The sequence below is a fragment of the Anser anser genome, assembly GCF_964211835.1.
Source record: "Anser anser genome assembly, chromosome: 17".
In the NCBI taxonomy this organism is placed as follows: domain Eukaryota; kingdom Metazoa; phylum Chordata; class Aves; order Anseriformes; family Anatidae; genus Anser; species Anser anser.
Genome location: NC_139738.1, coordinates 1,859,541 through 1,885,567, shown reverse-complemented (window position 1 = coordinate 1,885,567; position 26,027 = coordinate 1,859,541). Strand labels below are relative to the sequence as shown.

The following is a 26,027-nucleotide window of genomic DNA, read 5'->3' as shown; positions in this document are numbered from 1 at the left end:
GGAATAACATAATTAAAATCCACCAGCATGAAATTTGGAACCAGTCAATTAAAGAAAGTACAAATTCACTAGGCAAGGGCAAGTGAGTAATGGGTATTTTACATTATTCTCTTGCTGTCAAAGAAAAATTGTTGAACTTCATGGGGAAGTTACTTCAGTTGCATATTTAACAGTTTCCTAATCAAGCTGGTTTTCTTTTCAGAGGTGGAATGACTGATGCATGCACATGCTGGTTTGTAAATTCACAGTTAAATGACTGAATTTATGTACTGCACATCTGATGGGGTGGGAGGGGGCAAATTCACTTACTTGGAAGTGTTTTTTTAAGTGTACTGCATGAACAAAGAGACAAATTCAGATCAGCTCCAGCATTAAATAACTGAAGAAAGCAGACACTGATGTGCCTGTGACAGGGAAATAGCTGGGTGTTCCTGAATAAAGCATTACACAGTCACTTGGAGCATAGTGTAGACTTTAAACTTCTGCTGGCTGCCCATAATTTAGTATAGGTGCAGCTTGCCACCCCTCAGTGGTAATAAGAGCACCAGTGGAAGCAGCAGGAGTTATGAGTTCGAGTTCTTCAACCTGCTGTAGTGCTGTTCAGTTATCGGCTATGTGCTCTCACACCACGACAGTTCTATTTTACATACAGCTTAAGCAATGGTGGTTAGATTAGGAGGTGGATCAGTCCTTCAACCAACTTAACTGCAAAGAGCATGAAACAGGTTGGGTAAGTTTAAAAGCTGACATGGAAAAATACAATGTCAGATTCACTTAGCACTTTAAAAACTATTTGGTATGTGCCATGGCATTGCTGGCAGAGTAGGCAGAGATGTATAAAAAAAGGTTTCATTGACATTTAAATATATTTCTATATGAATGTCTCACAGAACAAAAAAATAAAGTCTCTTCATCACAAATACTGCAGCATTAAAATAAACACTTACCAAAATAAACAATGAGTGAGATATACATATATATATTTGAGTGTGTATACTATAGAGTGAATCATATTGTTGCTTTAAGTCACAAAAGCACAATATAAATATGGAATTTCCTGTGACCTCTTTTCCCTGTTGTAATAAAAATACATTCTTTACAGTTAAAGTAAAACTAGTGCAAGTCCATTCTGCTGCTCCTGTTCACCCCGATGACCGGATCCATATCATTTACATGGCACTTCATACTTAAAAATGACACTGAAGATTTTCCCTCCGAGACGATCGGCAAGCCAGGAGTTTTTGATAACGGCAAGCTTGAGGCTCTCACACTTCAAAGCCGCGTAATAATTCGTGTGGATGGCACGACCCATGCCTTCAATGATAACCAAGTCCGTCTTCCGTTCTCTGACCAGCACAGCCAGACCTTTATCGAGGCGGCTGAAATGAGAGGTCTGCTTAGAAACAGTCATCCCTACACATGCTACAAATAAAGACAAGATGTTCTACGGGCTTTAGCTTTTATAGAAAAGGTGGTGGGGTATGGAATTTCTGATGCCATTAAACAAGGAACATCTTAATCAAAGGAAATGGGAATGAGATGTAGTTTTGAAAGCTTCATTAAATGCATACAGAATTGGGATTTCCCAGAAAACACAGGTTAAGTTCTCTCTGCCGTAGAGAAATATAAATAAAAAATAAATAGATTAACAACATGAAATGCTTCTTATGCTCAAGTTGATGTCTTGGTCGCACACAGTATTTTGCATCATCAATAATTAAGTTGCCCATGAAACTGATAACATATAATTGATGAACACCAAAATGAAACACAAGCTATAGAACAACTAGGAAGGCTTGATCAATATCACAAGTCTGCAAATCCAGACTGAGCAACTCTTAATGATTTCTGTGAAGTGTGGCTGAGATACTCCAGAGCACATACGAAGTCTCTGGTTATACATCACCTGATGAAAACAAATAACAATTGGGTACTTTGTCAATATACCTTAGGTCTAGACACGGAGAACTTGAACCTGTCTGGACCAACAGCAGCTTCTCTTCCTGCAGTGCAGATCTTTATTTAAAAAATATAAAAATAAAAAGAGTTACAAGATGGTCTGTCAAACATAGTCATACAACGCCGGTAATAAGCCAGACAGCAAATAGGTGAGTGTACTTTGCAAAGGTTTCTTTTCCTGCTAGGACTCAGAAACATGTTTCCTTGAGAAACAGGTTATTTAGTTTTATATATATATCTATATATCTATATATCTATATATATATGTATCTCTGTGTGTGTATGTGTATTTTATATATATATATATATATATATATATATATCCTCTACATAGGTTAGTCTGTGCATGATGTATATTTTCCTCTCTTCATTTTTAACATAGAAAGCACAGTGGTTTAGTAGCTTGAGTCCTTATCAGGGATGACACTAACAAGAGATAATGCTGTACCACAAGAACCACTTTCTAGATTTTTCACCTCAAGCTGATCAGCCTCTGTATCTTACTTCCAGGTTGCAGAGTTCAGACAGCAATAAACACAAATAACTATGTGTGTTAGAAGGCGAAGGAACTGGTTTCTTTTCCTTTCATGTTTTGTATGATATGTAATGAAGATGGGTTATATGCTTACTGAATAACTGGATCCATCGCTGCTATCCGCTCAGCAACAATCAGGGATTCACTGTAGGTGACATCATTCAGGGCAGGGCCAGAGTTACAAGCCAATATAACCTGAGGCAAAGATGTCAGAATAGTTCACTGATTAATGCAGTCCATACATGGTGTTAGAGCTGCTTGTTTGTTTAAAGACTGTCATTGCCTGGTTTATAAAATAAGAGAGGAATTGAGAGACGAGAAGGCCTAAGAGGCCCAGTCCTTATTTCCCCCCACCCCTCCCAAGTTAACCAGCTACTTCAGGTCTTTTGACATCATAAACCCTGGTTTAGCAAACTTAGATCTGACAGAGTCCCCCTTTGCTCTGTTACTTTTTGCAGTCTACTTACTTAAAGTTAGACCTCAGAGTACCAGGGATTTGGGGACTGAAGCTCATTGCCCTAAACTGGATCATTCCCAATTTAGGTGTGCTGAGCTGGTCTCACAAAGTGCACTGCTAGTAGATATTTAACAAACCTTTAACCAATTACAGAAGCTCCGTTACGTGCTGACTCTACAACAAAAACCACTTACCTCTGTCCCTCTAGAGAGGAGCTCTCTCACAAAAGGAAAGACTCCTAAAATTATGTCTATTCCACTGTTATCTGCGAAAATTAAGGCACATTTATGAGGGGGACCCTCCTGCAAGAGAAAAAACAATGCATTCAGAATTTAGTTCATAATTTAGTTCACTGAATAGTTCATGTTATTTAGAAACACTCACTTTAAGACCCCAGGTTTTATACCCCTAAATGATTGGCAATTTTCATTACCTAGCAGCAGCATAACACTTCACTTACCCCTGATCTTAAGCAAAATCAGTTTCCCTAGGATTGTCTTTGCACAGTTATTTAAAACAGCCTATAGTTATTTCGCTTTATTTGAGAGCTGTCTCAAACTCTGTTAATTAACCTACAGCTGCCAAAGATGTGTCTGACTCCAGCAGCTGGGAACAGGAGCTTACTTCAGAGGGTTCTGAAGGGTGGGCAGTCACACCTATAATCCTACCATTGGGAGGCTAGATTAGAAATCCCATTTTGTTACTCCATGCAGCTGGAGAATAACCTTCCCTAAAACAGAAGCAGCAGCATGGACAGCTGTCTACACAAACATGTTGGTTATCAGGGTGAACCTACCTTTGTGGACGTTTTAAGCTAGCATGCTGTAAGGTGAACAGGATTTCCTTCTGCCAGGAAAGGGCAGGATGGACTGCTGGGGGCAGTGACATCCTAAAATAAAGAAATATTTCCTATTCTCCATTAACCTTTTGATTTGTTCTAAATCTGATGTTATGAAGTTTAGTTCACTGCAGTTTGTACCAGCAGAAGAATTCCTACTGTAACTAATGCTCAATTCCTAAGAAAAAAAAAATGGCCAGGACAGTGCTTGAACTTCCTTCATTAGCACTGTCATGAAGGATTAGATCTTAGAGGTCTTTTCCAACCTAAATTATTCTATGATTAGATGATACTTTCAAGACACAATATGCAATGATTTGGAGCAGTCTACTTATACCAAACTTTTGTCTATCATTTCCAACATAAATCTACAGAGAGAACCAAAAAACATTTACGCTTTTCAGCGAACCTTAATTAAATAGTAATAAACATCACACAGAGCCAAAAAGCTTTGCTAATTGATTAATTACTTTCAGAAAGCTCCTTAATTAATGCAGGTTTTAGCTTGATTACTGAGATGGAGGAACAATGCAGACATTATATTTGGGTTCAAGTTTTCAAAATTACAGGTCTAGCTGTGTAGAAATAAGTGCCCTGATAAAGAAGGGAACTATGGGTATGCTGGAAGAGCTCTGAAAGCAGCCGGGTTACAAACGTTGCAGTTCCTGCAGGAATTCAGCTAAGAAACTTGGTAAGTAATGAGGTGTCAAATTCCTTTTATTCCTTTCTTTATGGTAAGGCTGCTGAATTACTGGTACTGTATTGACAGAGTTTATTTTGAGTTGCCTGAACGGGGTTCTGTTAAATCTGTTAAAAACAAGCTAACAAGGTTTTTTTTCAAGATTAATGTATTAAATTACTCAATGGTTAGTAACAATTGTGGCATCGTACCTTCAGTCGCTCTAGCCACTGACTGTAGGAGTCTTCTAACCAGGGACGTTCTGCGTCACAAACAAAATCGTGTTAGTGTTAACTTTTAGGCAATGAGTAAATCTGTATGTTAGGTCTTTTTAAAGATGCTGAAGCAGTTGAGCTCAGGTTTTGAATGTTAAAACTGTATATTCAAAGAGTTCTTAAGCTCTTAATTATGGGAATACCTCAATTACAGTGCTCTTGAAATGGAATTTTCATAATAAAGCAATGGAGTCACGTGAGCTAAATACCATTAGGGCTCATCCTAAGATGGATGGTGTTGTACTTGAGGGGACACTACTGCTTTGACAGGATTAGAACAGTACAAAAATAGCACAGCCAAGATATTCCAAACACCTGTGCAGCTAAGACTTCTGTGCAAGGAGATAGGCTTTCAGGTTCCAGTTCCTTTGGAATACAAAGAGCAACGTTGCCCTGAAACTCTGTAACCTGTATTTCAGACAAACCCAGCAAGTACAAATGGGTCCTCATCATCTGGGCAGCACAACTGTCACAATAAACACCTTCCTGCTCTCCTCCACTCACATTAACACAACATCCAGTTCCAACCACCACCACCACACGTCTCCCCCTGTACCTTGCAGTTTTGATTTGGCTTCTTCAAATCCAAATTGTGGCTCAGATTCCAGAACGCTGTATCACGAGAGAAATAAAGGGTACACATTAAGCAACTTAATCACATAAAAACACAATTCAAACATTCCTCTAGCAGGTGGTCAGCAATTTTATTGCACTGATTATCATATGGAGTGTGGGTAGGTCCAATGACTGAGAAACAGACACATTGTTCTGATGTTAAACACAAAAAGCTCAGATGTGTGTTAAATTAGAGCGTTATTATGCTAAAAGGAAAAAGCTACAGCAATATACAAACGTTTGCAGGAACTACTCTGCAGGCAAAAAAAGAAACCTTCTGGTCTGCAGACTACCATAAATGTAGTCAGGGTCTAAAATATCTGCATAGGAAACCAGTGCTATACAAAGTCTGATTTGAAGATTAGTTCACAGAAGGTATTTTAAAGTTGTACCTGTGTAGGCAGGGGAAAAAAAAAAAAAAAGAACTAGATACAGGATCTAAAAGCTATTGACTGTACGTACAGCAAAGTAGCTCCAAACACTTAGGTGGTGATGAGCATACAGGTAATGAGGCTAGATTCCAAGCTGCCAGTTAAAATGTTACACCGTGCAGGCAGTGCTTGCCAGTCATGTCTCAAAGTTCCTTACATCTAGTACTGACGCGTAACTCAGCCTGTACATCTCTTAGTTCCTTCCTCAAAGGGAGGGAGAGCTACACTTACCACAAGTAGCAACTAGACTAACTGCTCTGACAGGTGGCAGTTCAAGTTTCTGTAGCTGTGGGCAGCATCAGAAGTACCCCAAGTCTAAGAGCGCCAAGGCAGCCTTGAATCACCTCGTTTTGAGTGGACTTTTTTTTGGTTTACTCAGAGGGGAAAACTCCTTAAAGATGCAGAAAGGGAAAGGAAGAGCTGAATGTCAGCTGTGAGGCAGTGACTCTCTCCCATGTTACTGGATCTATGTTATCAACCCCACAAAAACAGCTGTAAAATTGAGAGCTTCAAAATCAAAAATGTTTTAAGACAGCTGGCATTTATATCCTCACGTGAATTCATAGCTGCTGAAAGCATGTGAGGAAAAAAGCTCTCAAAATAGCAATAGAAATGTATGTTGATCAAAAATACTTAGTATTTAGTCATCAGAAGAGACCACCCAACCTAGCTTACAGCCCATTGAACGAGTGATATCAGGACAACTGTGGGTTGCAGAAAAACAGCGTATTTTCTACTAGAGGCACGTAGTATCAGATTAAGTACAACACATACCCAATTAATTATTAACCATGCTACAAGCAAAGCAGCCAGGCTGGAATATTAAATGCTCTATCACTTAACTCAAACACTCACAGCAACGTGTCTGCCAGGTTTTTAAGGGTGGAAATGTAAACTTTGCTGCACCACAACAACGCTTGCAAATAAACAACCAACATATGATTACGGTAAAATACAAACTATAATTAAAGTTAGATGGGCGCACTTTATTTACTTATTTTTAAAACGAACAGTTGGATATTCTGTATCTTAAAAGGGTGCTTTTAAAATATTTAACACCTACTCTGAGACTGCTTTTGCTCCCCAGTCAAAGACATTCCCCGCAAGAAGTCCTTTCACCAGAGCAAACTGCCTCTCCTCCCAGCCTAATGAATCCAAAGATTCGATTACGCTTTGAAAACATTTTAAGGCTATGCCATTTTCTTTCTGCTTTACCTGTAAGAAAGACATGAAACATCGGATTTATAGACAAAAAATTCTTACCCATCATTGGTTGTCTCAGTCCCAAGACCGCGTTCAAGCATTCTCCTCTACGTTCATGGCCTCTAATGGACCAACAAGTTACTGTTATCAGCATGCTTAGTATCAACAAGAAAAAAGTTTCCTGGGATTCTAATAAAAATCTTTATTAGTGCTAGTATATGTTCTGTAGCCTAAGAATTACTTTAAAAAAAAAAATAGATTAGAGGTATGATAGATCTTGGGCAGACTGGGGAATGGAAGAACGGACACACAAAAAAGACACTTAAGCAGCAACATGATCCACCAAAACCAGGTAATCTGCACGGGGAGGCTCACCACTAGCAGTTTTACAAAAACTGGAGGTGTTTTTTTGTGTTTAATTTTTGCTTCAAGAGGTTCATCATCCCAGATGCCTAGAAGCTCTTGACTTTTTCTCCACTTCTACCTCCAGAGAGATCAGTGTTACACAGCTAATTCTACTTTAAAATGTAGGAGTGGTATTAAGTACCATCATCTTTTTTTGCCACTATCTTGTCTGAATTACAAACAAAAAAAAAAGAGCAAACATAAGTAAAAGCCACCTCACACAGTTTTAACTCTTTCTTAGAGTGAATGTGACATCTGACAGTGCAGTTATGGAGAAGCTTCTACGTACTTTGTAGAAACAGAGCAACAGCCAAAAAAAAGTCTCTAACCAGACACTGGCACTGCTATTGTTCCTGTGTCCACACAAAAGTGGTGAGGATCAGACCTACGGAAAGCTATTTTTGAGAAATGACGACTTCACACGTCCTCTCCCCCAGCAAAATAAACCCCAAAGAGTGAACAGCTGCAGAATAGCAACAAATTCTTTTAAGAGCTTCAGGTTATGCATTTGTATTATATACACTCCAACCCAACTCAGCAAAGTATCTCAACAGTTACAAAAGCAATCAAGAAACTTTTTACAGCACAGCAGGAAATTAACCCAGAGACAAGATGCAGGAAAGTGGCACAGTTTGGTTTAAGGAGAGACTGCCTCAGCAATTAAGGAACACAGTGAACAGATTTGTTTTGTTTTTCCAGGCCTTTTTGGGGAGCGATGGTGTTGGGGAGGATGACTTTGCTTGTGAGACACTTCCTCCCTGCCCCCAATTTCCTTTTCTTTCCTTTTTGGGTCAGGAGAAGGAAAGAAAACACACTTTAAGGTAACTAAAAGAACACAGAAATTAACTTCATACCATTAGTGACTTTTGCATGGAGCTCTTGAGATTGTTAACTGCTCTACAAGGTAATACTGCCAATTGCCTTTTACAACTGTCTGAAAGTCTCACATTTATTCAGAAGTACTTACACAGCTACACGTAACTTTCCTTAATTTTGAAAATGGTTTTCATACCATGAGGAGAAAAACAGGAAAGAAAAAAATTCCTGAAGTCAGCTAGACTGCAGTAGTAGCCTCAGTATAAGAGGAAGTAAACTGATTACTCAGAACTGAAGTTCTCAGGTCATTTATAAGGTTATCCATGAGCAGAAGTGGAGCCTCTCCATGTAGTCTCCTTACTTCTAAACTGAAGGAAACACCTCCTCACTGAAGGAGCAAGTTACAATAGCATCTGATGAAGGACACCATGTACTCATCAGGAGCGGGATGGACACCACCAGTTCCCTTCTCAGAAGTACAACACAACCAACTTTGTGTTAGCACTATCCTCACCACGACTGCATTCAGCAGGTTACAGGTCAAAGGCTTTACATCACACCAGCAACTGCTGTTTCTCCTCAGAGCAGCAACCACCAACCAGTTACAGCTGCTGCAAGGTAGTTACTAATCTCCCTATATAAACCATTACTTATACAACGTTTTAGAGTATGGAAAAAGTGTCTTGAACTTACACGTTGTCCACCCTGTAAAACAAGAACAACTTACCTTTGAATAGGGATCCGGAAAATTGAACTCGTTTAAACAGTGTTCCCTTGTATCCAAAAGACTTCTAACTGTTAAGGTACCATATGCACTTTAAAAAGGGAGAGGGGAAAACAGATCAACTACTTCAAACAGAAAAAAGGTATTTTCTCCTGTTTCCTCCATAATTAGGATGAATTCCAGTAAGTCACGGCATGTAAGACAAACGTTTCAGTTAAAAGTCTTCACATGCCACATGTGCTAAAACAGTCTCTAAGTGGTGAATCTACTAAACAGACTACTTAAATAGAGAGGGAAAATGTTCAGAGCAAAGTTGCCAGACAATTGAACTAACACATTACTGCTTTTATTAACTTCTAGACCATTAGTCATTTTTCTGCTGAGACAGAATTTAACTGAGAAATTCTAATAGGGAAATCCCATGGTTCTGTTCAGAGGACCTGACATTTGGCACATCAACTTGCTCCAGCCTACGTAGCTTTCAGTTTGCTCTGCTTAATATTTAATAAAAGCTTTTATTTAGCTTTTAGTTAGTTTATAGCTTGCTTTTAATTTGCTCTGCTCAACAGAAGCAGCCAGGTGATGAAAGCAGGAAAATGAAAGACACTTACAAAGGCTGCTGTCTGAGCGTCTGGAGCTTGTTCCAGTATTTCTGTCGGAACTTTTCAGCTCTCTCAGGTGCATCAACAGAATCTGGTTGACTGGCTGCAGCACGCTTTGCCACCTGGTAGAGAAGAGGAAAAACTGAAGTTACCGATCAAATTACTCTTCTTTTTAACTGACCTAAAGTTCAGGCTGAAAAACAACCCCTCCATTTGCTTTACTCTTCAGTCATCACTCACACACACAACTCCTTTGTGACATTTACCCCATCCAGTGCCTCCTCAAAACAGGTAAGCCAGTATTTTCTGGCCATGGCATCATCCGTGAGGTCAACAGTGTCTGGAATATAGGTCGATGGGTCCTTTAGCAGTGGCAGGTTAACAAGTGGTCTCTCCAGCCTATCCATTTCAAACATGTCAAACTAGGTGAAAAATGAAAGATTTATTAGAGCTTTTTCAGAAATTGATTCATAACAAGTTAAACTAGCCTACTAAGGCCTACACAAACCTGTAAGAGTTTTATACATCATCTTTGGGTCTAAAAATGCCTAGTAACAAACAGGAAATAACCAACCAAAGCCAAGTTTTCCCCCAAGTACATGAAGCTACTTTCTGAAGACTGGGAGGAGATAAACCAATGAGGGAGGAAATAAAAAAAAAAAAAAAACCAAAAAAACTTGACATGAAAAACACTGGCGTGCTGATCAACAGAAGACAGTAAAACATGCTGAGCTCCACCACAGTGCCTTCTTTTCAAAAGCACTTTTCAGCAGATCCAGACTTAGAATAATTTAAGAACCTTAAGGTATTTTCTAATTGCTTACTGTATGCCAGTTTCACTGTGAAATTGGAGTTACTGTATTTAAGAGATGACTGGGATCATGCTCTTCTGTGCAGTTATATATTTCTCTCTTCGTAGGAAGTAAATAAATGATGCTTAAAGACATGGAACATCAGACTCAAAATTCTCAAGCACAGTATTTCAACGATAGCAAATCCAAGCTACTTCAAAGAAAGGGCAGGAGACTAATGTTTTCTCCCACCTTTGGTGAGGCAGAACAAGACAAAGTAGCAGCCGTGATCTGCTTTTATGAAGCATTACATCAAACCATCACAGATGACACAAGACATCATTGCGCACAACACGACACCATCACACATGATACAGGACGCTGTGTTAGTCACTTCTTTCGGTAAGCAGCACAGCCCCAGGGACAAGAAGCAACTAGTTTTAGAATAACTGTCTAGGCTCAAAGCACCACTGCCAAGAGAAAGCACGTAGTTCTAGGAAAGACAACCACATACTGTACCACTCCTGGTTCTCTGCATGGGGTAAACATCAGGTGATGTGCTCATGAGACCAGAACTCCCAGCGTAATTCTCTCCCCAGCTATACTGGTTTGGATCTAGAAAAGAGAAAGAGAGAGAGACACATAATCTGAAAATAAAACTGAAAATACTCCCATGCGCGAGTCTAGAGTCAGCACCCCTTCAGAGAAGCTGTTTCACTGCAAAAGCCATTTCTCCTTGACTTTATACATAAATCAGATTTTTTCCCTCTAGGCCCCAGTAGGTATGTTTTAACTTCTTGCTGACTTACCTACCTCTAAAGAGCTTCAAATTAAACTGAATGAGACACAAGACAACTGGAATTCTAACATCATTTTTTAAACCACTTTTTTATCATTAATGGCTATAAAGAGCAGGATGTCTTCAAAGCATTATAGACGGCTACTTTTTCTGTCATCAGAGAACTACTTTCTTATTTCTGAATATAAATCCATTATTAACAGAATATACTGCAAAACTCTCAAAGCATAGTGTAAATTTCATATAAACACTAGTTATTTCTAGAATTTTTCTAGGAGTTTAATTAAGTTCAGATGTACAGAACATGCTACAGAAGTAATGTCTTTAATTCCTTAGTAGCTGGTTCCCTGCCCACATCTATAAAGTGGGTATGAAATGACTTCCACATCCATTGCTCTGAGGTACATTTGATATTTACTGAAACTAAGTATCGTTAACCACCTCATTCTTTTTTCCACTATTAGTAAGGTACTGAATGGCTTGCTAGTACATCAACAAGAAATTAAAGAAAAGAAAAAATACAAATGGCAAAATTCAACCAAAGCATCCTATACCCAAAGAATGCTGGAAAGAAGTGTCTCATCCTTCATAAATATCTGTGAGGCTTTTCACTCAAATGAGTAAGTTTTGAGATGCCGGTCTTCTGCAGTACATTAACTGAATTCAGAAGCTGGCCTCTTAAAGAGGAGGAAAGTTCTCAGAAACTCAATTTCCCCAATTTGATTTTGAGGTATGACTGCTCTTTGCAGAAATGCAGAAAAGAGAAGAGCCAAATCCTGCTGGATTCTCAAAGGTGAGCAGGAAAACAGTGAGAAATTAACGTGTTCTTGCCAGAATATATAAAAGCAAAGCCCAGCATCTGTGTTTATTAGTGCCAAATGTATTTATTTAGGCAACAACTTACATGCAGCCTCTTAAGAGAAACTTGGACATTACACTGACATTTCAGAACACAGCATATACAGAACATAGCAATGCTGTACTTACTGTCTTGTTCAGCTCCTTTTAAAAATGCCCCAATGGCTCCCAGGTAGCCTTCATGTCTCAGGAACAATGCCTGAACCTCTCCCTGCCACAATATGAAACATTGCAATTGGATGGTCCCTGATGGCTAACATGTACTTCTTCGTCACTAGATTTACACTTAAATTTAATAGAAACAACTGAAGATGATAATATTCATTTGTGCTACATTCTAACACATTCAGTAATTTTAATGGTGCTCCAAAAATGGTGTTTCTGAAACACAGCTTCAGGAGGACCTGCTTACATACATCATTCCACAATTCTAAGACAGCTGGAAAAAAATACATGCAGAAATGGCGCGTATTCTAAGCCTGCGCAACCACAGAAGCAGAGGGAAGCGAATGCTTCGCCAGGAAAGACCACTGCATCATTCCCTGAATATTCAACTCCTCTTGCTTGAACAGGCTGGAAAAATAAGGTCAGCTGATCTCTAGGTCATCAACGTGTGTGCCACTGCGCATCCACCACATTCAAGCCACTCTTCATTTTCTTTATTTCATTACACTGCTGTTTAACATGCAACAATATACAGTCACCCTGTACATTCTCCATAGGCATTTGCCCCACCAGGTTAGTTAGCTTAAATGTTAACGTATAAAAGAATGCCAGGGAGAACAGGACCACCACCCACCCTAGCACCCGTAGCTTTCCTAGACAAGGCTGAGTGAGACCTCCTCTGAAGGATAGTAAGCCAGGTCTACAGCAGATAATATCAGAAAAGTTAACGCTGGGTTTAACTATAGTGGAGGGGGAAAAAAATAATTTACAGTGAGATTTTTGTACAGACTGAATCGCTGATAAGGTTGTGCTTACAAGAATCTAGAGCTGCAGTTTTGTGGTAGTTTTCTTGAAATGCAACCAAGGTTTTACAGAAAGACTGCAATGGTGAAACAAAGGAAAATAAAGCGGCATATAGGAGTCTCTTGCTTGAAGCACTGAGATGAGGTAAAAATAGCATCAGTGGTTCTACGAAACTGCGACATGCATTGCGAAGGTGCAGGAACCGATCTACCCGTACCAAGCATTAAGTGAGCTTTTGGACTGCACCGGTTTTCTACTGAAATATCGTTAGTATTTGCCACAGCCTCAAAACCTGGAAAGGATTACAGCTTTTTTTTTTTTAATAAAACCACCAACAAAAGCCCAAGCTACCACCACCAATATTAGCTGCTAATTATCTCAGCAGAACAATCCCACATTGCATAGCCTGGGGGGTGAAAAGAAATAGTTGAAGTCAGCAAGAGGAATTGAATAACAGTGGCAGCTATCTAAGAAAATAGTGAAAATTACTGTCAATCAAAAATAAATAGAGAGAGAGAGAGAGAAAGAGAGGCTAGAGAGAATTCCTAGGCAATTCACATTTATTTCACCCCTCCCACAACAGATCCTTCTAGCCCTGCCTTACCTACCTAAGAGCAGTCCTTTAAGCTGATTTAAGGTGGGAATCTATTTATTTTAAGTCCCCCAACCTCCTAGAAGAAGATACCTAGACACATGAATTTGCTATTAGGAGAATCTCTGTTTTCGTTACCTTTGAGAAGAAGTTGATACTGTAGGTTATTGTGCGCATGGTAACTGGGTGACCCCGAATAAAGAATCCTCCAAAATATATTTTATCTAAATTATGGAGTTTGGCATAGAGGCAGGCAAGTTGACCAATGTCATTGCTGATCATGTGTAGTAAGCTTTTCGCCATATCTTCTTTGGAAAACTCTTAAAAGAAGGAAATAGCAAGAAAAATTAAACACAGCTAATGAATGCTCAAAGGAACCATACAGATTTTTTAAAACAAAGAACCTACAGCTAGAGAAAAAATATCCCTTTGTTTGACCAGTCTCTATGTGTGTAGAACAAAGGTGTTACCCCCCAACCCAAAATCTTGTTATTAACCAAGTACCAAACAACAAGCAGCATGTATTTGACTGAAAACACTGTGGAAAAGCACTGAGCTGCTGTGAAATATTGCTTGAAAGAAGTCTGCTTGAAAGGTCAATAGCAAATGGCACGAACTCCATTTCATCTCTAGGAAACATGGATAACGGTTCATCCATCCACCTCGATGTGTGATGTGCTGCAAGCATTTTATTAGAACACCGCAAATAAAGTCGCAGGTTACAGTAAATCACTGCCATAGGTGTTTTTCTGGACCAACACAGCCAATTGTATTTTCCACATAAACAAACTAACAGTGGGCTATCTAGACAGTTATCTTTGTTGTTTGCCTAGACTTATGGAATCCCAAACTGAAAAACTGAATGCCTGCTTGCAAGGCAGTACTGGATAGTATCTTTAATCAATAAAGTATCGTGCAGGCAAAATAAACCTAGGCAAGATCATGAGAAACACTGGTAGTTATTTTCCAGCTCTACTTGCCTGGAGAACGTTACAAACATCAGATTCCCAAGGGCTGGAGGACATGGTTGAATTTCTTCTCCTCATTAGTTTCAAAGAGCAACTCTAAATAACTGGAGCGACTCAGGCAGTGTTCAGTGCCCCCTCTCAGCCCACACACATAACATAGGGAAATGGATAAGGCAGCATCCATTTACGCTGATGAAATTGGCAACTGTTTCTCCATCCTGATAAGCGTTCACAGGAAGCTTGTACAAGTAGCAAATCCACGCTGACAGGCAATCTAAAGTATTAATTGTATAGCAAATCTTGGGAAGATCTTTTCTATACTGATACCTTTATCTGCTGTAGTAGATTTCCCGAAGCTGCTAGCTATCAGATTTCCACTTAGCCCCAGGGTCTGGCAGGCGCCTCCGTACACATCTTTCACCAACATGTCTACATTTGTGTGCTGTCCCTTTGAAGCGAGCTGCAGCAATTCATCAAATTTCTGAGGATGAGAAGCAGAGTTACTCTAGGTTTTTGGGACAGCCAGAAAACCTTGCCCACAAACTGAGTTCTGCAGCATCCTTACTGACAAAAATAAAAATAAATAAATAAACAAACACAACAAACCAAAACAGGGGCTTTGGCTTGGAACCAACCCTGCCAGTAAAAGAGACAGCATTTCTAATAACAAGGATTTATCCCAAGCCCACATCTTATCAAACAGACTGAGATTAAGTTGGGCCCCTTCCAACCTCAATCATTCTGTGATTCTGTTATCTACAAATAATTAGGTGAAGTTCCGCATAAAAGTAGAAGTGGAGTGCACAATTAATCGCTTTGTCTATCTTGCAGTATTCTGGAGAACTGAAAAGTCTCTGGCAGAATTATGCCATTGAAAACTTGAGCAGTACGAAATAAGGCAAAATTTGCCAAATTCTGCTCTCCGTGCAACTCCAGTGAGTATGGAATTGACAGTACGTTGTACAGGCATAAATAAAAAGGGCTTTATCCAGCATCACCAACAGGATTGGATTTTATAATATTTTGGCAAGTAAATTACCAAATGGTTCTCCTAGTCTAGCACCTTTAATCTCCTCCAGATTAGAGCATATTAAAGTCAGAACCCTCGTATATCTCTTGTCTTGGAATGAAGTCAGGAACACAGTAGATAACAGCAAGCAGAATTATGTCTTCATGAGGCATATAAAAAAAAAAAGCTTAAAAACAAACAGTTGTCTGTCTTTACAAGTGGAGAAATGCATTAATGTCCCTGAAATTAAACTTGCACAAAATCTGCATGATCCCAATAATCAATATTTATAGATCTGTTAATGCTAATTTCCACTTCTACAAAACCATAAAAAAATAGGAGCTGACATTGTCATATTCTACAATTTGTTTTTAAATGCATCAGACAAAAATATTTTAAGTATGAGTCTTCCCTTTGACATTTTCTTATTTGGTGCATATGTAACTCTAGCTTTTTCTACATTGGTGACATTTAGGAGCACATATTTAAGTCACATGGATCTCTGAGACAGGAAAAAACAGCATGATTTAAGAGCTGAGTTAGGCAGAGTAGTACTAGATCAGGCCTTACTCTGGCAGATGACCAACCTGGGATTTAAGTGTTGAACCCCTGGAAGCGTGAAGTGTAATGTAAGAGAGGTGTAACTCCTCCCTACTTCCAGATATTTTGCAATAATTAGGAGCTCTCTCTTTTGCTTCTGTGGATCCTATTCCAGGTACTATGCAGGCATTTCATATTGAAAAAGGGTACAGAAAATTAGCAGGCCACTTAGAGCAGGCTATTCTTTGCATCATAGCCATTATTCATCCTTGTTGACCAACTCCTTGACTCAAGCAGGATCATTATTTTGCCACTGCTGAGCATCTTAATGTTTTTGCCTCTGTTCTACTAGCACTTTTTGCATTTAAAGCTTCCCTTTATACATCAGAAGCACAGAAAATGCAAACACAAGTCAAGGACTCAGCCTTTTTCTAACAGTTTACGACCACATGCACCTAATGGAGAGGTATTAAAATCGCCCTGAGCACTGCAGAACTGCCTGTTCCATGTCTGTACAAGGCCAGCAGCTCTCTGAATAAAACATAACGCCCCACAAGAGATATTTTTTCATTTTCTAGTGCAGTCATATTGGGTTTCTAGTTCCTTATACAAATATCACTTAAAATTGTTATTTCTCCTTATTTAAAGAGTTTTAGCAGTCCACCTCTTAGCACATCTTTTATCACCCCATGTCCCTTAAAACCGATGCTCTGATACCTTTGTTTTTGTGAGCAGTGCTCCAAGACCCCAGAAGGTTCCACCTCCAATTGAGCTCCCTCCTATCCATTCAAATTTGTCTTCTGTTTCTACCTGTCAATAAAACAAGGCAGATTTGTCTAGAAAGTCATATTGTAGCTATACACACACACAGTAAAATATGAGAAGATGTGGGGTTTTTGAGAAGTGGAACTGGTGCAGGCAGAACTATTTAACTGTATAAACATCAGGTGAGTTCTCCAGAGCTACATGTTCCACACACCTACAACACAAGTAGTATTCGAAATCTTTGTATTTAATTCTAGACCAAATATCCTACTTATGGACATTACATTTAATCCCCTAAACAGTGTATTAAAAGAAAAAAATAGTTCTGATCTGACAGCCTTTGTCCCGTCAGTTAATATAACAACTTCTCTAAACACCAAGTTAAATTTTATTTAAAAAGATCCCATTCACTATTGCAGGAAAACATTCATAACTATGTAAGAAAAGAAAAAAATATGTATTTTCTTTCTCAACATTGTATTACCCATGAAGAAACAACTACAAATCTAAAATAGTAATGTTTCAGACCATCTCTGTCAAATTCTACAACAAAACATTTTAGCAACCACTCACCTTCACTATAGAAACCCCAGAGCCAATATTCACCAGTAAATAAGGGAAAATATTTGGGTGGTTTGTCTGAAATCGGAATTCTGTATCTGAATCTTTCTGGTATGCAAACACTTCATGGGGTATGTTCCTTAGCACAAAGTTACATCCTTTAATGAGGCAGGTCATTACGTCTTCTTTATCTACTCTGAAGGGGAAAGAGAGAAAACCTTATTATAAATTTCACAGCCCTGCTGATAAGCAAGTATCCTTTGCATTAACTTTTAAGACTTTGTAAGTAGGAGATACCAACCCACACTATATGGCAAAAGCCCAGATCTCTTAAACCACAAAACCGAGATCTGCATATGTACATATGCATATGTTCAACATATGCATATGTTCAACTTCAGTGGCAGAACACAGCCCAACACTGGACTGCAGTTACACAGTAACTTTGATCTTACATTAATCATGCTGTCAGTAAAAATAAGTCTGCTCCTGTCTGCTTGGTTCTATTGCCTCTCTAGTGTGCTAGTGCTAGCACAACTCTATGTGCACCCATGCAATAACGTAGGTCAGAAACTTATCTGGCAATTAATGGAACAAACTAATTTTCTAACACAGCATAATATTCTATTGCTCTTCTGCTGCCTTCTTCAAAAAGAACAAAAGGCCACCTCAACATTTCAGCGCTCATTTAGAGCAGATTATAACAACTGCAAGGAGCTTACTGCTGGCATTACCAAACACAAGAAAAGAGACTTCACAGGAATAATGGGTTTCAAAACTGTACATATCCTGAGCAGGAACACTAGGAACATGACACGTAACTTAGATAAGTGACTTCTGTGAACTTCTGTATTATGTATTGTTGCTGACATGTGCTGAATTTCTGAAAGGAAATATCATAAGCCCTTTTTTGAAAGCATATAAGCAAAGCACAAACATACATCTCTATTAATACAGAGTACTTTAACTTTGTCAGGAAAGAGAAGCTGCTTCTACGGAAAAAGAAAATCAGCACATGCCCCATAGTACAAGAGAAGAGGGGAACTGCAATCTAGTCTTGATTAACTGGCACTTAGTAACAGCCAATAAGGCACTGATTGAGGCTGGTTTGAAAAAAATGTTAATAGAATCCTACCCATCAGAAAAGAAAGATATTGAAAAAGCAGTATAAAAAGAGATGAACGGAGTACTTCAGAAACTGAGGAATATGCTGTATGAGAGGTGCTCTGAAGTTCTCCCCCAGTAGCAGCAGGTAATGTTTTATGTTGGTGTAAGTGAATGATATGTTTATCTATATTTACAGTGGCTTTTTTTAGCATATGGCTTTTGATAAAGTTTTTGAATGGTAAACTTATGAGGCTGTAAATTCAGGAAACTACCATTCTGTCTCCTACAAGGCTATGCTGCATGAAGTTGAGGCATGATCTATGCAATAAATTACTATGTTGCCTCAATTATTTACTTCCGGGCATGCATGGAAAAACGTTAGAAGCTTCGTAACTTGAGAACCAGGCAACTGTAGCTATTAGGTACACACAGAATAAAAAGCATTTGCCAACAATACTTTGGCTTTTAATAACACAGTCTGCCTTTTGTAGATTTCACCTTTAGATCTTAAATACTGACTCATAATTAAAAAAACACAACTCAAGAGTAACAGATCAAAAGTTCTCAATTAAAATTGTTAGTAACAAGCTCACTACCTACTTGCTGTAGTTCAAATGTTATTGCACTTTATATATTATTGTAGGTTTTGTGTAGTTGGGTGTTGACCAAGAGTTCAGAAGCATGCTACTGACATCTAGGATACCACCACTGAAATGCTGCTAGTTGAGAAGAGTAAAAAAATAATCACTGTAATTACGATACAGAGTAGTTTAAGTTTAAAAATAGAATGGGTGCAAGCCAAATCCTTTATACAAAAAGCTGTGATAATACCATGCTTTCTTCCTTGTTACTGCCTTTCTCCTAGCCCCTGGCTTCCTTCCTGTTGGCTCTGTTACTGGACCCCTGCTGCGTCAGTTCACGATACAGTACCTTTCTACAACTTATGTTCAGTCTGATCTGACGAAGGTGCACACACAAATTCTCCTGCCACAACTTTGCTATGTATACGGCTTTTAAAGACAAAAGGGAAAGTCAGTCTACTAAAACACACTTCAAAGAAACACATTCCCATAACTAAATTTAAACAGTTTCACTTACTTCAACCCCAACTTCTTTTCAATAAGATCTTTGAATTTATAGGCGCCACCACCTGTAGCTTTGATGACTTTAGTCTCTGTATTGACAAGATGGTCTTTGATGAAATCTAGACAAGTCTCAATGTAAGTGTTCTCAAACTTAATGAAGTGAAGCCGAGCTGTAATCTCCTCCTGAACCGATATTTCATACAAAGGTTCATTTTCTATGTCCTTTAAAAGAAAACAATTTCTTACAGATTATTCAAAATCCTTCCTGAAGAAACAAGGATATATGTTGAATTATTAAACATCAATACTTGTGCTTCCTAGGCCTTATAACTCTGTTAATGCTACTAAACATAGTTTCACAAACTACTTTCAAAAAGAAATAGCATGTAAACACATCTTAGTATTATTTAAGCTGGGAATATAATCAATTTTTTTGCATGTATTAGACATGCCTGAAATCTATGTATGAAACAGTTATGTTTACTTGTTTTTTCACAAGTGTCATACTAATTGGTCTAGCAAATAACTATTTCAAACATTAACTGTGCCATCCGTATGTATCTATGGTGCAAACAAGGAACGTAACAGAGTTTGCTCATGTATGGGCTGTACAACATTGAAGCCTTGCAATTTCAGCAAAGAACATGTATGATGAATGTATAATCACGTGGATTTGTATCTAGAGATAGACTGAACTTGCAAAGCAAAAGTAACCACCAAACCCATGCTAAGGGTTGGTTTCCTGTGAAATACGCTAAAAGGTTTTTAACCAAAGCCACACTCTGAGCTGCTGTACGAATGCTTAAGGATATTGTGAGCTCTGTCAGTAGAAACTAGAACGTGTATTTTAAAGAGCATTGCAGTTTCAGATAAGATTTCTATTGTGCTATGAAAAGCCAGCCTAGTACTTCACTTCCAGTCCTGGCTGTACCTTTCTTATGAGTCTATCATATGCAATTGACTGATGCAGTTCTCACCTTTCCAGAATGATCAAAGGATCTCACTCTTGCCACTTTGTGCTGCACAGTCGAATAATAAGCCAACTTGGTTAATGAACCACCTGTTAAGAAGATGACAAGTAATGATGAATGCCTCACCTTAGAGCAAACAATCTCACTTATGTTTATGTATACTTTGCCTAAGAGTTCTTTTTTAGCTGAGTTCTCCTCTAGTACAGCCAGATATAATTAAGCTAAGCACCTACTGTAGTAACCCAAAGAACCCTTGACTGGAAAACTGATTTTGCCTAGTTAACTCCAAATGAACTACTCTACGGGTAAAGCTCCCCAGCATGAGCATGTGCCTACCTCATGTTGGAGACTGCTGAAGATGAGCAGAAATAAGAAACCTGAAGTTCTGCTCTATAGCTAAGCGAGAACTGAAGGTAAAGCATGGATTCATATAACACCTACTTGCTTACCTGGTTAGTAAGATTTCTAGAACCCCCCAAATTTGCTGCTCGTAAGAGGATTTTATTTGTACGTTTGCAGTGATTGCATAACGTATGAAGTCAGACTGAGTAATTTCGTTAAGTCATTTTTCTTAGGGCAAAACAGTACCTGGTGGTAACTTACTCAAGTAGGTATTTGACCATGAAAGTCAAAGTCATGAAGCCATTAATTTCTTCAGAAAAGAGGGGGAAGCCTGTTAACCACTTCTGTGTTAAGGTATCAGTATGTTTCATAAAACTCTCAGCTGCTGTGGCTGTTTGAGGAAAACCTTAATTTTTAAATCCGAATAAAAGTAGCCTGGACTGCAGAACCACTCTTCTTATACAGAAAGTCAGCTCTGACTTGGTACCCATGTTGAGAACACGAGTACAAGGCAGGCAGAAGGTCCATACTTCTCAGTGCTACAGCTCTAGCATGTGAATTTAAATCTGTGTGCATAATTGGCCTCTTGACAAAGATTTGGCATGTTACCCCCCTCGGTAACTTTACCATGCAATCTCATAGAACATGCTGTAAGAAAGACCAACTAAATAATTATAATCAGCTTCTGGGTTAAAACTTAAGTCTTGACAGTAAGTAAAAATCTGTCTGTTAGGTCATAACATAATGACTAAATGCAGTGGCCCTACACTCTGCCTTATGAGCAAATAAAATCAAGAAATGCAGTTTAGGCAAGTGGAAAAAATAATCGGTTAGTGCTTGTAGCTTTGCCTACATAGCAGTACTCTCAATTCTTCCATAGTGCTGAATAAACAAGGAATTTTTTGCAGCCTCTAAGAAAATGAAAGGCTTTCTCCAGCAAAATTCAAGTGAGGTCAATTCGGAGCAATCACTGGCAGACACTTATAGCAACAAAAGCAGTAAAGCTTGCCTGCCCTCAGATCTTGTTTCAGGTCACTAGCCAATGCTTTAAAGTTTCTGGTAAACAAAATCCAAACTGTTCTGCTGGCTTACTGCATAAAGGTGAGTTTTTTTTTCCCTTTTTTGTAAATATATATATATATATCTGCTAGGAGGAAAAGCTTCCTTTAAACCAATTGCAAAGATTGTTTTCAAATGCAATAGTTTGTATGGCACTGAGAGATGAATTACGTAGCATTTAGCTAGTGCTGCTAATGTAGGTACATTGGTAAATGTTCACCTAGTGATGCTTATACCTCCTTCCCTTCCTCAATCATTTTTTAAAGACTTAAATCCACTCGGAACACCAGCTGAGCCACGCAGCCAGGCTTTGTAACTAATCCTGCAGCTCTAATTCTGCTCTGACCCTCAGGAAGTGCCCATTCCAGCTGTTATTTTAACGGGAAACAAACAGCTACCTTCTGAGGGTGCAGAGAGCCTTGTGGTGTGGTAAAAGCCCTTGTATTACGGTGTGTTCTCCCCCTGCAAGCCCCCAGCACCCAGAGCAGGGCAGGACCCAGAGGATTAAGGGAGCAGTGTGACCGCATGGTGCCGTGATGGCAGAACGTTTCATTTTCGGTGTTTTTACGCCCTTTTACTCACTAGAACTTATGGAATGGAAGCAAAACGCGTGCCCGGGCTCTCCCCAGGGGGCACCCCCTCGGTGCGCTGGGGCCTGGGGCCAGCCCTCAGGCCCCGCCACGGGCTGTGGGGAGGAGCAGCCCCTGTTTGTGGGCCCCGCTGCTCCGGAGGCACCGAGGGGAAGGGAATCGGGACAGGGCAGGCCCCGGCCGCCGCCTCAGCCCGCCGGGCTCTCCTCGGCCGCCAAGGGCAGCCCCGCGCTGTCCCTCAGAGCGCTCCCCCCGCCGCCCGTTAAGGGCCGCGCGCGGCACGCCGGGACTTGTAGTGCCGCTCCCGGCCCGCGCCCTGTACCCGCCAGGTGACGGGACTTCAACTCCCGCCGTGCCCCGCGCAGCCCCCCTCGCCGCGCCTTCTGCCGGGAGCTGTAGTCCCCCTCTGGCACACCTCGCCCGGTGAGACCCCTCAGGGGACTACATTTCCCAGCGAGCTCCGCGCCGCGGTGGGCCGCCGGGCCCCGGTGAGTCCCCTCAGCGGGGCGAGAGCCGCCGCCCGTTCCTCCGCCGCCGCCCCCTCCTTGCCGCGGCCCCCCCGCGGCTCCGGCCCGGTTACCGATGTCGATGGCGAAGCGCTTGGCGTTCTCCAGGTTGCGGAAGATCTCGTCGGGCGGCAGGGTGATGCTCTTGTCCAAACTGCCGTGACCGCCGCTCCCTCGCCCGCCCCGCTCCGCCATTTTGAGCGCAGCCCGCTCCTCGCCGGGGGCTCATTCGGTATGCAAATGTATGCGCATAGATTTGCATGGCAATGAGGCGGGGCGCGTGCATTATGCCATGAGGCGGCGGGCGGCGTGCGCATGCGCGGGGGCGGCCGCGGGTCACCTCAGCGGGCTCAGGGAGAGGGCAGCGGCGCTGTCGGCGACTATCGGGCGATATCGGGCGTTATCGGAAGATATCGAGCGCTATCGGGGGCCTCACACCTGCCCTGAATCCCCCCGCGTCAGGCTGATGGCGGACGCGGGTCGCTGAGCGCCCCGAGGCTTCTTCCCGAGCGCGATCGTGCCCGGGGTGGGCTCGGGGCCGTGAGGTGCTGAGGCCCCGGGCGGTGTGGTGCTGCCCTCCCCGAGCCCGGCCTCTCCTGCTCCAGCCCCCAAAGCCCGGCACCGCGGGGAAACAGTCCCTGCAAACCACACGATAAAGCCAGCAAGCCGTTCTTAGCCAGATTTTTATTTATTTTCGTGCCAATGAAAGTTTGTGCAACTTCTGAAGGTCACAGCGGTTTCTGTCGTGGGTTATGCGGTTGGTGCGTCTCACATACAACGTGTCAGAGCATCCGCGGGTTGTACTGAATTTACATCCTGCCCTGGGGGTAGGGTACCCAACAGTAAATATAATTTGTACACCTGCCTTTCATAAAAGACTTGGATAAATATTTATTGCAAAATCGACAGCACAGCCGTAACTTCCTTTCCTATAAGGACATAAACATGAGCTGTTGCCTTTATAAAAGGCGTACGCATCCTGCACCTCACAAGCAGTACCCTGGCTTTGTGAGCAAGACATCCCGAGGAATTTCCTCTACGTCGTTTGGGTGATGGTTCGACCATTTTCAGAGCACGCTCGGTACGGTCTACAAATATCATAGAACCCTCACGGCACCCCGAGAGAGCTAGGTTTTCAGAGGTGTCTGGTGGACCTCAGGGGTCTCAGGGGGCAGGGAAGGGCTCCCGCTGGGCGGACACCCCTGAAAACGCTAGCCCGAGCGTCTCGGGAGGCACAGCTTTCTGACCAGAAGTACCCGGGCAACCTCACTAAGGTTAAGAACCGGCGGCGTTCCTCTCTGAACCGCTCGCTCCTCCTAGCAGGAGGGTTACGTCTCGCATTCCTGCAGAATTACTTTCTCTCCACGTGGTGGGATCGTTGCAGTCCTTCTGGAAGAAGGGAGGGGGGCATCCAAGCACCGTAATGCTCTGTGAAAGGAAAACATTCTTCCCTACTCATAGGAGAGGAGCTGGGGGACTTCTACAGCAAGTCACGGTCTCCTCTGGAAAATGAGCCAACGTCCAGGCCGGGTGGTAAGCGTGCTCTCGGCCTACCAAGGCCTCCAGAGGTTGCAGGAGGGTTTCGCCGGTGCTTGTTTTGCAGAGGGCTGGTGGCTGGAAGCAGGTGCAGAAGAAGAACCCGAGTCCTTGGGCACTGCTTGTGACCTCTGGAAATGGCAGATCAGCTTCATCTGGGTCTCTGTGTTTGCCGAGTGGAGAGAGAGGAATTGCAGGGCTTCCTTGAGGCACCAGGCGTACCCTTCGCAATAGTCCTGCTGAAGGCTTTTGGCAGATGCTGCAAAAGCTGAACGAGTGGAAGAGACGTGTTAGACAGGCACGCTCAGGCTGGTGGTTTGCTGAAAAGTAAGGGCGGGTGATCAGGGAGCGTACTGACCTCGGCTGTACTTCAGGTAGCTGACGGTCATCTCCAGGATGTCGGCTTTCTCCAGCTTGGAGTTGGGCTGGTGCCTCTGGAACTCCTTCTCCAGGAGCAGCTTCAGCTGCTCGATGCTGCTGTTAATCCGATCGCGGCGCAGCTTCTCCACGATGGGTTTCCTGAGCTGTAACACAAAACAGGAGGACGGTTAGCAACAGGACTTTCCCCTTCCATCTGTGTATAACCCGCTGCTGAAGCGGTTCAGCCCTTCTCATCTACAAGCCCTTGTGGTCAGAGAGCGGCTACTTACCCTGTTCTTCTCTTTGGGTGTTAGGATTTCCAGGGAGAGAGCGCTGGGTGCCATGACCCCGCGTGGCTGGCTGCAGGGCCGCTGGGGAAGGCAGGGAGAGCTCCTCTATTTATACGCGATAGCTGCATACAAATGTCTGGGGCCGAAGCTTCTCCGAGTTTCCCACAGTCGATAGCCAATCCAGGCATGCCGCGGGACAATAGGGCCAGCATCTATTACAGCATGGTAAATTGACTGTGAATTGCCTGGGGATAATACCCTGCTCCCAAAGGAGCAGGTGGACTGGGGAGCGTGCGACACAATAGGGCTTGGCATGACGGCGCTGGGGTAAGGACGTGGGAAAGCGTTTGCCGGCATTATAAGCCAGCTTCTGCCTGATGTTGGGAGCGGCGACATCTCAATGCGCTGCCTTTTCCCAGGCCGTGGTGAAATTAAGCACAGAAGACTGATCCCAGGAAGAGATAATGCTCTGTCCCCATGACCGAAAGAGAGGCTGAAAAGGAAAAGATGCCGAACTAGAGGGGCTAAAGCCTCTCATTGACATTAAACCGTGCTTAGATGAATACAGTACCAGATAATTTTCAGGCAACAAGTGACTAAAATCAAGGAAAGAACCCTTAAAACAACTTGCTCTAAGCAGCGAGCTTGAAATATTTCCCTTTCCCTTGTCTAAATGAGTGAAGTCCCTGCAAAGGCTGCATGAAGAGCTCTTCCTTGCTTTTGTTCGGCGGGCTGGGCTCCCCCGTGGCAGCCCGTGCCGTGTAATGATTACGATGCCTTCCCCAAACAC

General features: G+C 41.6%; 3 protein-coding genes across 7 annotated transcripts in view; 1 reads left to right on the top strand and 2 right to left on the bottom strand.

Annotated features, from left to right (window-relative positions):
- Window positions 1-965: 965 nt before the first annotated feature.
- On the bottom strand, window positions 966-23,259 carry PANK4 (pantothenate kinase 4 (inactive)). The gene is made up of 19 exons (XM_083802467.1): window positions 23,126-23,259; window positions 20,561-20,643; window positions 19,597-19,805; window positions 17,404-17,587; window positions 16,783-16,875; window positions 14,844-14,997; window positions 13,687-13,868; window positions 12,117-12,198; window positions 10,845-10,945; window positions 9,806-9,961; window positions 9,549-9,661; window positions 8,941-9,028; window positions 6,853-7,004; window positions 5,300-5,355; window positions 4,681-4,730; window positions 3,146-3,253; window positions 2,589-2,689; window positions 1,948-2,016; window positions 966-1,379 (listed from the first exon to the last, which is right to left on the bottom strand). Exons 1-19 carry the CDS (start codon window positions 23,244-23,246, stop codon window positions 1,166-1,168), a joined length of 2,316 nt encoding a protein of 771 aa, XP_083658593.1. The 5' UTR covers window positions 23,247-23,259; the 3' UTR covers window positions 966-1,165.
- The window catches only part of LOC310882957 (transcription factor HES-5-like), a 29,949-nt gene continuing 27,066 nt past the window's right edge, over window positions 23,145-26,027 (top strand). For 2 of the 5 annotated variants that reach the window (XR_014573243.1, XM_083802481.1), the window contains exon 1: window positions 23,145-23,283. Coding sequence is in view for 1 of the 5 variants with exons in the window: in XM_083802485.1 (XP_083658611.1) it covers window positions 23,286-23,293 (8 nt within the window). In the remaining 4 variants the exon portion in view is untranslated. Of the gene's footprint in view, window positions 24,585-26,027 lie in introns of all 5 variants that reach the window. The other 3 variants (XM_083802485.1, XR_014573244.1, XM_083802482.1) reach the window with 3 other exon arrangements.
- HES5 (hes family bHLH transcription factor 5) lies at window positions 24,578-25,312 on the bottom strand. The gene is made up of 3 exons (XM_083802495.1): window positions 25,238-25,312; window positions 24,946-25,111; window positions 24,578-24,855 (listed from the first exon to the last, which is right to left on the bottom strand). The coding sequence occupies exons 1-3, from the start codon at window positions 25,289-25,291 to the stop codon at window positions 24,602-24,604; spliced, it is 474 nt and encodes a 157-aa protein (XP_083658621.1). The 5' UTR covers window positions 25,292-25,312; the 3' UTR covers window positions 24,578-24,601.

Bases quoted from the DNA above. Each gene is read 5' to 3' on its own strand.
- PANK4 (XM_083802467.1), bottom strand. From the start codon at position 23,246: ATGGCGGAGCGGGGCGGGCGAGGGAGCGGCGGTCACGGCAGTTTGGAC. The intron at 16,876-17,403 runs GTGAGTGGTTGC...TTTTATTGACAG, and splicing joins CTGGGGTTTCTATAGTGAAG to GTAGAAACAGAAGACAAATT. The intron at 4,731-5,299 runs GTACAGGGGGAG...TTTGTGACGCAG, and splicing joins AGCCAAATCAAAACTGCAAG to AACGTCCCTGGTTAGAAGAC.
- HES5 (XM_083802495.1), bottom strand. From the start codon at position 25,291: ATGGCACCCAGCGCTCTCTCCCTGGAAATCCTAACACCCAAAGAGAAG. The intron at 25,112-25,237 runs GTAAGTAGCCGC...TTTGTGTTACAG, and splicing joins CACCCAAAGAGAAGAACAGG to CTCAGGAAACCCATCGTGGA. The intron at 24,856-24,945 runs GTCAGTACGCTC...CCACTCGTTCAG, and splicing joins CTACCTGAAGTACAGCCGAG to CTTTTGCAGCATCTGCCAAA.